Source organism: Chenopodium album, chromosome 7 (assembly GCF_948465745.1).
Source record: "Chenopodium album chromosome 7, dcCheAlbu1.1, whole genome shotgun sequence".
NCBI lineage: Eukaryota > Viridiplantae > Streptophyta > Magnoliopsida > Caryophyllales > Amaranthaceae > Chenopodium > Chenopodium album.
Window position 1 is genome coordinate 67,701,347 of NC_137840.1, and position 11,766 is coordinate 67,713,112.

General features: G+C 39.7%; 1 protein-coding gene across 1 annotated transcript; it reads left to right on the plus strand.

Moving 5' to 3' along the window:
* Positions 1-9,107: 9,107 nt before the first annotated feature.
* Positions 9,108-11,535, plus strand: LOC145639259 (uncharacterized). The gene is made up of 4 exons (XM_081690448.1): positions 9,108-9,839; positions 10,615-10,707; positions 10,901-10,968; positions 11,092-11,535. The coding sequence occupies exons 1-4, from the start codon at positions 9,213-9,215 to the stop codon at positions 11,243-11,245; spliced, it is 942 nt and encodes a 313-aa protein (XP_081546574.1). The 5' UTR covers positions 9,108-9,212; the 3' UTR covers positions 11,246-11,535.
* Positions 11,536-11,766: the final 231 nt, after the last annotated feature.

An 11,766-nucleotide genomic window follows, 5' to 3' on the forward strand; every position in this document is an offset into this window, starting at 1 on the left:
GTCAGTGTCATGCCATCATCTATCTGCGCTAAATTAAATATGGGAGACTTAAAAATTACTAATATAACTTTGCAAATGGCAGATCGTTCGGTAAAATACCCCTTAGGTATTTTAGAGGACGTACCTGTCAGAGTTGGTAAATTTTTTATTCCTGTTGATTTTGTTGTTTTAGACATGGCAGAGGACACACAAATACCCATTATATTAGGTAGGCCTTTCCTTCACACTGCAGGAGCGATTATTGATGTGAAAAATGGTAAACTAACCCTTTCTGTAGGTGACGATAATGTTACCTTTAATTTAGGGAAGGTTTTGAAAGGGCCTATGTTAGAGGAAAATTGTTGCTACATTGATACAATTGATATAATGGATGATATTTGTGATGATAGCTTGCCACAGGTTCTTGCGAAGGATCCCTTAGAGGAAGTTCTCTGCGGGAATTTATCTAGCGACAATGCAAGCGTTTGGGGTAATGAGGTACAGGATATTGAAAAGGCTCTTTCCTTAGAAGAGTTAAGCCCCAAGGAGACAATGAAGGTAGTAAATTTAGTTCAGGAATCAAAACCTGCAGAGGTCAAGAAACCTGAGCTAAAACCTCTCCCTTCTCATTTAAAATATGTTTTTCTCGATGAACAGGAACTACACCCCGTGATCATCAGTACTGCACTCACTGACCTACAATCTTCCCAACTTCTAGGGGTCCTAAAAACCCATAAGAAGGCTATAGGGTACAGTATTGATGATCTCAAGGGTATAAGCCCTGATTTTTGCATGCACAGGATTCATCTAGAGGAAAATTACAAGCCCTGCATTCAACCCCAACGAAGATTAAATCCCAACATGCAGGAAGTAGTCAAGAAGGAGGTGATGAAATTACTTGATGCAGGTATTATCTATCCTATCTCTGACTCCAAGTGGGTAAGTCCTGTGCAGGTAGTACCGAAGAAGGGTGGGATGACTGTGATAACAAATGAAAAAAATGAATTAATTCCCACTAGAACTGTAACAGGGTGGCGTATGTGCATAGACTATCGTAGATTAAATATCGCCACTAAAAAGGATCACTTCCCTTTTCCCTTTATAGATCAAATGATTGAGAGGTTAGCCAATCACAAATTCTTTTGCTATTTGGACGGGTATTCGGGATTTTTCCAAATTCCGATTCACCCTGAAGATCAGGAAAAGACTACCTTCACATGCCCTTATGGCACTTTTCCATATCGTAGAATGCCCTTTGGTTTATGTAATGCACCCGCTACCTTTCAACGTTGCATGATGAGTATTTTTTCTGATTTCATAGAGTCTATTATGGAGGTCTTTATGGATGATTTTAGCGTGTATGGTTCTTCATTTGATTCATGCTTAATTAATCTCGCTAAAATTTTGAAAAGATGTGAAGAGTGCAACTTGGTCCTTAATTGGGAAAAATGTCACTTTATGGTGACAGAGGGAGTAGTCCTTGGCCATGTTGTATCTGATAAGGGCATACAAGTAGACAGGGCTAAAATATCAGTGATTGAGCAATTACCTCCCCCAGTCAATGTTAAGGGAGTTAGAAGCTTCTTGGGTCATGCGGGGTTTTATCGCCGCTTTATCAAAGATTTTTCAAAAATTGCTAAACCACTGACACAGCTTTTGCTCAAGGATGCCCCATTTATTTTTACTGACGAGTGTCTTGAGGCTTTTAACAGGATTAAGCAGGCTTTGATATCGGCACCCATCATATGTGCCCCCGATTGGAACCTTCCTTCCGAGATCATGTGTGATGCAAGCGACTTTGCACTAGGAGCCGTGCTCGGACAGAGGAAGGACAAGGTTTTGCATGCTATTTATTATGCTAGCAAAACCTTGGATGAAGCCCAAGTCAACTATGCCACCACAGAAAAGGAGTTTCTTGCTGTTATTTATGCTTTAGAAAAATTTAGGTCATATCTAGTTGGTTCTAAAGTTATTGTTTTTACTGATCATGCAGCATTGAAATACTTGATAGCCAAGGCGGAATCAAAGCCAAGGCTACTCCGGTGGGTTCTCCTGCTCCAAGATTTCAACATAGAAATAAAAGATAAAAAGGGAGCAGAGAACGTAGTGGCAGACCACTTGTCACGTATCAGGTATGATGAGGGTAAGGATTCTTTACCTATAGATGATTCTTTCCCTGATGACAACCTGTATGCAGTTGTAGAGCATCACCCTTGGTATGCTGATTTTGCTAATTATAAAGTGGGTGGTACTCTACCTCCTGACTTGTCCTACCAACAGAAAAAGAAATTCCTTTATGATGTTAAACATTATTTTTTGGATGGTCCTTTTTTGTTTCGTGAGTGTGCAGATGGATTATTTCGCAGGTGTGTTCCCGAATGGGAGGTTCACGGCGTCCTTACCAGTTGTCATACTTCACCCTACGGTGGACATCATGGCCCCACTAAAACGGTGGCCAAGATCAATGAGTCAGGCTTCTTTTGGCCTACTATGTTTAAAGATGCTAACACTTTTGTGCAGGCTTGTGACTCTTGCCAGAGGACTGGCAACATTTCGCGGAGGCATGAGATGCCCCAAACTGGGATTCTCGAAGTTGAAATATTTGATGTTTGGGGTATCGATTATATGGGGCCGTTCCCATCTTCCAATGGGAATTGTTACATACTTGTAGCCGTCGATTATGTGTCCAAGTGGGTAGAAGCCATAGCTTCACCAACAAACGATTCTAAGGTAGTCATCAAGCTCTTCAAGAAGATCATATTTCCCAGGTTTGGTGTTCCACGAGCTATTATTAGTGATGGGGGTACCCACTTCCATGAAAAACAATTGGATAACCTCCTTAAGAAGTATAGCGTATATCATAGAACAGGGCTTAGTTACCACCCTCAAACTAGTGGTCAAGTTGAGGTCTCTAATAGGGAAATCAAGGCGATCCTAGAAAAGGTAGTAGCCAAGTCAAGGAAAGATTGGAGCATGAAGCTTGATGACACACTTTGGGCATACCAAACAGCATTTAAGACACCGATTGGTACTTCACCTTATAGATTGGTTTATGGTAAGGCATGTCATCTTCCCGTAGAATTCGAGTACAAAGCCTTTTGGGCGATCAAAGAGCTTAATATGGATTCTAAGGCCGCGGGTAAGAAGAGACTTCTTCAACTCAATGAGTTGGATGAGTTTAGATTGTCGGCATATGATAGTGCGCGGATCTACAAGGAGAAGACCAAGAAGTGGCATAACAAGAGGATCTTACCAAGAGAGTTTGCACCGGGTGATAAGGTTCTTCTCTTTAATTCTAGATTGAAGATTTTCCCAGGAAAGTTGAAGTCTAGGTGGTCCGGTCCCTTCACTGTCACAAAGGTGAACAAATTTGGTTCGGTGGAGTTGGTGAATGACAAAGGTGAAGAGTTTAAGGTAAATGGCCAAAGGTTGAAAGTGTATCATGAAGGTGCTACCATTAGAGATGTGGAGGAGACTCTCCTAACTCCACTTCCAACATGAGCTTCAAGGTGGTAAGAAGGTCGTGCAGGACCTAGATAAACCAGCGCTTTGCGGGAGGCAACCCGTATTTCATGCTTTCTAGGCTAGTTTTTCCTTTTTCCTTATTTTTGTTTTTTTTTTAGAGAGGCGAGGAGAGTGATATTTCACCAGTTTTAAGTGTTGTTGTACAGGTATGAATTTGACAGGTATAAAGACTTAGAAAAAATTTGAAGAAGAAAAGAAATCGGAGAAAAAGGGCTGCTCGGGCCCGATCGGGCGAGGCTCGCCCGATCGGGCGCGCAAGCAACCCAGAATTCAGCGGCAAATTCGCCCGATCGGGCGCGCAAGCAAGCTAGAAATCAGAACCATTTTCGCCCGATCGGGCGCGCAAGCAAGGTTGAATTCAGAGGCTATTTTCGCCCGATCGGGCGCTTTTTTTTGGAAAATCGAGTGAGAAGGAAAAGATGTTGGGCGAAGCTCGCCCGATCAGGCGAGCAAAGGGCGAAAATTTCTTCGCGTTGGCGCCCGATCGGGCGCGCAACTTGAGTTCTGGAAATTCCCACTTTCGCCCGATCGGGCGAGGCTCGCCTGATCGGGCGCGCCATCATCATGTACCCCTTTTATTTTCTTTTCTCTTCTTTCTTTCCTCACTTTCTCCTTATTTCATCTTCTTCATTTCACTTTCTCTCTCTAAAACCTCCATTTTCAAACCTTCAACTTACACTTCAATCCAAGATCTCCTCCAATTCTTCCATCCAAACTCAAAAATTCTTACATATTCCATCTCCCCTCATCCTCCTCTACAATCTACACTAATTTTCCCCTATTTTCTCTCAAATTTTCTCAAACCCTAAGAGAGAGAAACCTCCAATATGCCACTATTTTACAAGAAAATGGCCTCAAAGCGTTCAAGGAACCAAAGGGGTGAGAGCTCGAGGGCACCACAACCAACAATCAACCCGGATCTTCAAATTCCGGGATGGGAGGAGGTTGTCATTACCTCGGAGGAGCAACGGGTTAGGATGGTCAACCTCATCGATCGTCAGGTACTCTCTACCCGTTTTATTCATCATCCCACATTAGTTAGGTTAGGCCTAGATAAATATGTGGAAAAATTATTCAAAGGTATAGGCATGAGTGGTTTTTTTCAAATGTGCCATGATACATATGATTATTTAACATTGGAATTTATCTCAAGTTTTAATGTTATTAAAATGAATGCACTAATCACTCATGTACAATTCCGATTATTAAACAACGATGTGAGACTAACTCTTAAAGAATTTGGAAAGTTGTTTGATTTAAAATCGGATAAACCTATTGAGCCCTCTCAAGACCACACCGCCGTGGTCTATAAGAGGCTAACTGGGGAGGATTAGTGAACCTCCAACATGCCAAAGGGACGTGGATTCAACATCCCGTCCCAAAACTTTGGCAAAGATTTGCCGGCCTCACTATTTTTGGGAGGCATGAACCGGCAAATGTTAGGAGAGATGAATTGGAACTATTGGCATCCTATATAATTCCTAATGCTGAAAAATTGAACATACCCCATAGGATAGCCAATCACTTCCAAAGGGCGGCCAATGCGGCCGAGGCTAGTAGGTCTAGGGCACCTATTTACTTTGGGGGGTTAGTGACCCACATTGCTAGGAAACACCTAGGTTGGAACCCGGATGGGCATAGGAAAGTTGTGGGATCGAACCTCATGGACCTACCCTATTTAGGGGGTTTGAACTGGGTGCAACCTGTGGGGAGTGATACTTGGTGGATAGTCCACCGACAATCGGGTAGGAGAGACCAAGCCTTTACCTTACCCAACCCCGCCTTGACCAAATTTGAGAGGGGGAAGCCCTCTTATACTTTCGAGATAAATGGTCAAGGTGAGGTTGAGCTTTCACCTATGGCATGCCCACTTCCTCGGTCGATTACAATGTCGACCCCAATGCCCCATATGACTTTTCGGCTTTTAGGAGCCAATTAGACCGCATCGAGACGAGGCAAGGGAGAGTTGAGGGTATGATGCAAAACCTAGACTCTAGGTTAAGCACCTTAGATGGGCGGGTTGGTCATATAGAGAGGAACCTAGGGAGGGGCCTTTATCCCATGTATGATGATTACGCCCGTCGGGGGGCTATTCCTCCTGATTCACTTACTCCCAATTGGTTCCAATACCCCCAAGGAAGGTATTCTCACCCCGGTGCGTATGGTACTTACGTGGACTACTCTTCGGTCCACGGATATGCAGGTGGTTCGGGGTATGGAGGTGGTGGTTCGGGGTATGGAGGAGCCGGTTCTAGCCACGGCGGGGGCTATTCGAGGATGGATGAGAATGAGGAGTAGGCTACTCTCCCAAGTCAATGAGGGCATTGCTTGATTTGGCTTGGAGGGGTGTTCTTTCACTTGGTAATTCTCTTCCTTTTCTCTCTTTATTTGCTTTCTAGTATAGTTTTTATTTGCTTTCTTAGTGTAGTTTTTATTGGCTTTCCTAGTATAGTTTTTATTTGCTTTCCTAATGTAGTTTTATTGCTTTCTTATATATGAAAAATACAAAAAAATTGAAAAATAAAAAAATTCAAAAATACGTTCCAATGAATTGTAAATCATGATTTTTGATTGGAAAATATTGATGTTGTGTTTCAAAGTTGAAGATTCCAATATGAAATAAAAAGAAACAAAGAGCAAAAGAGAAAAATTAATGCTCAAATGTTCTATTTGAAGGTTGTTCTAAAGAAAAAGAAAAGAAAAAAAAAATGAGTTCAAAGTTTGTTTTTCACTCAAAGTTCTACATTATCATATTCTTATGAGTGAAATTGTAAGTGTTGGGATGGTTTATTTTGTTTGGAGTATATTTGGTGGATTGTTGTTTGGAGTTGGTTATGTTGGAGATGTGTATGATCATTAATTTTTATCATGGGTTTATTAGGATTTGGCTCCCTTTTAGCATAGCTTTTCTCTCACATAATCCCAAAATTATCCTACCTTTACCCTAGCCTTACATTACAAGCTTTAAAGATCTTCCGACCTTGTGCATAGAAGTTATGTAAATGTGAAAGTGTTGTTTTTCAATGCAAGTTATGACTTGGCATATTTCGAGTCGACTAGTAGGATGAGCGTTCAATGTTTTTATACACACGAGAGTGTGAGTTGCGAGGGCATTGTTCACATTAAAGGGGTTGGTTGGAGAGCGATCGAGTACATTCTTTACTCGCCACATAAATGAGAGTTGAGTGTGTGAGCACTAGTCTTGAATTCTATATGCTCTTGTGGTTTTCTCTACTTGACAATTGTTGGGGAGGATGGGTGATTAGATGAATAAGATTGATTGATGTTGAAGCATGTTCACTAGATTTGCCTTGAATCGTTGGTTTTTGATTTGATTATTGGGGTGAAGTATGTTTTATATGTTCATTGATGAGCTCTTTGCTTAGGGACAAACAAAGGTTTGGCTTGGGGGAGTTTGATATGTCTGTTTTATATAGTGTTTTATCCCCGTCCCGTGGTCGTAATTAGTAGTGTTTTTGGCTCTTTCGGGCCACTTTTATTACTAATTTGTGTGTTCTAGTGTATTCGTAGTTTTAGTTGTATTTTACAGGAAATTGCACTCTTGGAGCATTTTCCCGGGCTTTATTGGATCGACTACGGAAGCTAGAAGGACACGACCACTTTTGGAGCCCAAGATCGGTGAGAGCCGGTGATTAAGGGCTCAGTAATTTGGATCACGAGGCATTTGGACCAAGTATTCGAGACCCGGGAGGAAATATGGATTGGGCCGAGAAATCTAGCCCAATCGAAGTTCAAGCCTCGAAGAAGAAGACCGGGCCCGATCGGGCAAGCATACGCCCGATCGGGCGGCTGCGCGCATAAGTGCCCTCAAGGAAAAGGCGCGCCCGATCGGGTGAGCTTAGCTCGATCGGGCGCGGCACATCAGTGAAGGCGTTGTAAAAAAGGCGGGCCCGATCGGGCGGCCCTTCGCCCGATCGGGCGCGTGTTTTCTTAGGACCTGATTAAGTTTAGTTTTAATTCTTGTTTTAGGAGAGGTTTATATACGTTTTTTGTACGGAATTATTACTTACCTCTTTTCTTAGACTTTCTCTCTCTACTTAGTATTTTTCTCTCTCTTAAATTCTCTCTAAACTTTTGTTCTTAATACTTCCTTTAATTCCAGATTTATTTTGGTACAATTTCTTCCCTTTTTAATTTCAGCTATTTTAATTGTTTTCTTGATTATGCTTTTAATTATTTACTTGATTGGTTTAGTTATGATGATTAGTGAGTAGTTCCATTCTAGGGTTTATGGGGATCCATAATTAATATGAAGGGATAGTTTGTTATTATTGATTGTTGATATTGCATGATAACTTCCTATTGAATTGTTTTAATTCTTTGCAATTAGATTATGAATCGAGCAGATGTAATTTGATTGTGAATGTTTAGCAATATTGAATTGATGAATCGAGCAGATGTTGATTTAATATTAAAGGCTATTTTTAATAGGAATTTAGGTCTAGTAAATTGCGAGAGCCTGTTAGATCTATGTTGATTAATAAATTGCGAGAGCCTGTTAATCATGTTATCTATGCATTGTTAATTATTAATTACTTCGTTCTATCCCGGAATATTAATTATTGGTGAACCTGTGACCCTAGGTTTCCTTATTAATGATTCTTTTCTCCCTAAACTTATTCTTTGTAGTATAGAATTCATACTTAAAAATATTGGTTACTTAGATAATTTAGAGTATAATAATTAATTAGAATTAAAAAGACATGTTTCCCTGTGGAGTTCGACCCTACTTCCCTATCTACCTTAGTTAGTGATTTAGGTAATTATTTTTGATTAGGGGATACGACTTTACCCTGTCAATGAATATGATTCATGTTATTTCCGCTGCGTAGCACCTATAATTCCCTACAAAGAGAGCTCCCACTTACGCTTTGTTTGGATAGCAAAGAAGGAAAGAAAAGAAGGGGAGGGAGAATGGAGGAAAGGAAGGGAAAAGAAAGGGAGGGGGAGGTGAGCTCCATTTTCCCTCCAAATCTCTCCAATTTTGAAGAGATTATGATTGTTATAGAGAGAGGGAAAATAGATCCCTCCCTCTCCTTCCCCTTCCTTCCCCCAATCTTTTACCCAAACAAGAGATTTTGTCCCCCTCCATTTCTCTTCTCTTCTCTTCTTTTCCTTCCATTTCTTCCTATCCAAACAAAGTGTTAGGGTCTGTTCACATTTACTAAACTGAGCTGAACTGATTGGAGATGAACTAAACTAAATAAAGCCAAAAAAAATATTTTTTGAGAGAAGGAAATTAGGAGCTAATATGAACTAAACTGAAATTAAGCTGAAGTAAACAAACTCTTAGTATCTAAATGAAAGACAAACGATAGCTCCAAATTAATTTGTATGAACTTTTTCTCCCAACATCCCAAGTATTACAACTTTGTTGGACCTTAATTTTTAATATATTGCTGGCTCATCTTTTCTATAAAAAAAAAAATATTATTCCATACATTATTACTCATAACAACTTAAAAGTAAACCTTTAAACGTTCTCAAATTTCAATTCTCAAGCCTTTATGTCATTTCAATAACAACAAAATAAAAATCTAATCTTTTTATAACTTTCAACTTTGCCATTATCTTTCCTAAAACAAAAGCTACAAAAACATCCTTTATTTTTCCTGACCATTCCCCTTACTTTGTTAAGTTATTTCCCACCTTATTATGATCTTCTCCCAAACTAAACACCTAACAAAATGACCCGTTGTTTTAGCTTCACCTATCTAAGAGACCGGTGCTACCGCTACACCTTCAACAACTCGGGCCTACGGCCCACCACCACGGACCTCGGCGACGGCACCGTAATCCACTGTTGGGCCCCCAAAGCCCACCAAGAGTCCAAACCCAACTTACTCCTCATCCATGGATTCGGAGCCAATGCAATGTGGCAGTGGGGTGACTTAGTAGGCCACATGACCCCCCACTTCAACGTCTACGTACCTGACCTCCTCTTCTTCGGAGAGTCATACACGAGCCGGCCCGAACGAGCCGACTCCTTTCAAGCTCAATGCTTGATGAGGCTCATGGAGGCTCATTCTGTGAAAGGGAGGTTGAGCTTGGTGGGTTTAAGCTACGGCGGGTTCGTGGCATATAGCATGGCTGCTCAGTTTAAAGAGGTTGTTGAAAGAGTTGTGATATGTTGTGCTGCTGTTTGTATGGAAGAAAAAGATTTAGTTGAAGGGAAGTTTAAGGTTAAGGATTTGGAAGATGCTGCTGATATTTTGTTGCCTCAGACTCCTGAGAAGTTGAAGGAGCTTATGAGTTTTACTATGATTAAGCCTCCTAAGATTGTTCCTAATTGCTTTCTCAATGATTTTATTCATGTAAGTTTAATTTATTTGGACCAACCCTTTTTATTTTATTTTTTTATATGATCAATATTGATTTGTTTTTTCTTGTATGATCTAGAGTAGATTAGGTTCTTGGTTATATTCCTTAATGAATATGCCAAAACACTTAATGTGGTTGATCTTTCTACATCTGTGCACTCGGGTGTACCTAAAGTTTTGATCAGTAGAAGGGCAATTATGGGTAATCTTACCGGGTGTATAGTACTAAATTTAAATTAATAATTACATGTTTTTTGGGGGGTTCAACAATGTTTTAGTGATTTATACTTTGTGATTGACTGATTGTGGTTGATTCACACTGTAAGCACATACATGAAGCTAGGTTGAAGGTTTGGTAAATGGTAGACACATGATATGACATAGTAGATCTAACAATAGTGAAATGTAAATTTTGAGGTCAAGATTTCAACTTGGACTAAAAATGTTGTTGAAATTACATTCACATGATTTACAAATTTAGCTGATCCACTCTTCTATAATTAGAACCTGTTAGGTTTATACATTGAAACTAATCTTGTTAACAAATTTTATATTTAGTAATTATGTAATCCTACATACGAAAACTAATGGTTAATGTTCCACATTGGAGAAGACAATAGATAAACGTTTGCTAAATAGAATATACAAAGGTGGTAGTTAGTTTCTAATGTTGTTAGCTTGAGTTTGACTAATTATGTTGGAGATATATTCTGGAAATTTCTGGTTATTTTGAACTTTATCTAAAGTGACAAGGGCATTTTCGTGGCAGGCCATGTGTACAGAACATTGTCAAGAGAAAAGGGAATTAATCCGGGCTATTCCAAAAGACCGAAAGATCTCCGAAATTCCTAAAATCACTCAGGTTTACTAAACTACTTTTGTATTCTTTATGTCCAGATTTAGTTGTCACATTATTATTTCACGTTACACTACCTGTGTGACAGCTGATTTTCGATAGAGTTATTTTTTCTTTTCTTGTTATTGGATTAGTTCGTGTGGATAATTTGACATGAATATGAAAATATGTAAAACGGTTGAATATTCTTGGGGTGCAGCCTACATTGATAATCTGGGGAGATCAGGATCAAGTATTTCCAGTGGAATTTGCTTATAGGTTGAAAAGGTATGTATAAATCAAAACCAAATTGTTTAGCTTAATCATTTGCTATTTTGCTCTGTTTTTTAACAGAGGAATAGTATATGATCTTCTTAGAATCTTGGTTAAGTATGGTTTCTCAATATGCAGCCATCTGGGAGACAATGCTCAGCTAGTGGTTCTAAAGAAAGCCGGGCACGGTTTCAACGTCGAGAGGCCTAAGGAGTTCTACAAGCACTTGAAGGCTTTCTTGATCGGTTCCCAAACATCTCAACATAATCACTCCAATAGCAATGGCAAATAAATGAACACAAAATTCAAGTGGTAGATCGGCTTTCGCCTACCAGAGCTTTTATTGATCAGTTGTTCACGAGTATTTGACTGATAATTTACATTCTTAATTGTGATGCATTTAACACAAACACTAGGCCACTGCCTAGCTAATTAGCATCACCAATTCATTGTTGTTATAGGCCATAGAACTGGAATCTAGGATGTTCTGGGGCAAGCTATGCATCATCTATCTCTTGTAATAACTTTGTACATACTTCTATAATTATGCCTACATATATAAAAGTATCTAACTTTTTTTTTTTTTTTGAGAACAAGTAATCGGAGTCTTATATTGATAATGAAAGCTTGTCCATGAGTACATAAGGAGCAACCTCACAAGGGCTTTGGTTCTCCCAAATTTGTTCACTACCAAAAGGAATTAAGCGAGCAAGATTATGAGCAACTACATTGCCACTTCGCTTTACATGACTCCAATTAACAGAAGAAAGAGAAGAACTAAAGAAAAGTATATCATCCAAGAGAGAATCAAGA

Bases quoted from the DNA above. Each gene is read 5' to 3' on its own strand.
- LOC145639259 (XM_081690448.1), top strand. From the start codon at position 9,213: ATGACCCGTTGTTTTAGCTTCACCTATCTAAGAGACCGGTGCTACCGC. The intron at 10,708-10,900 runs GTTTACTAAACT...CTTGGGGTGCAG, and splicing joins AAATTCCTAAAATCACTCAG to CCTACATTGATAATCTGGGG. The intron at 10,969-11,091 runs GTATGTATAAAT...CTCAATATGCAG, and splicing joins TTTGCTTATAGGTTGAAAAG to CCATCTGGGAGACAATGCTC.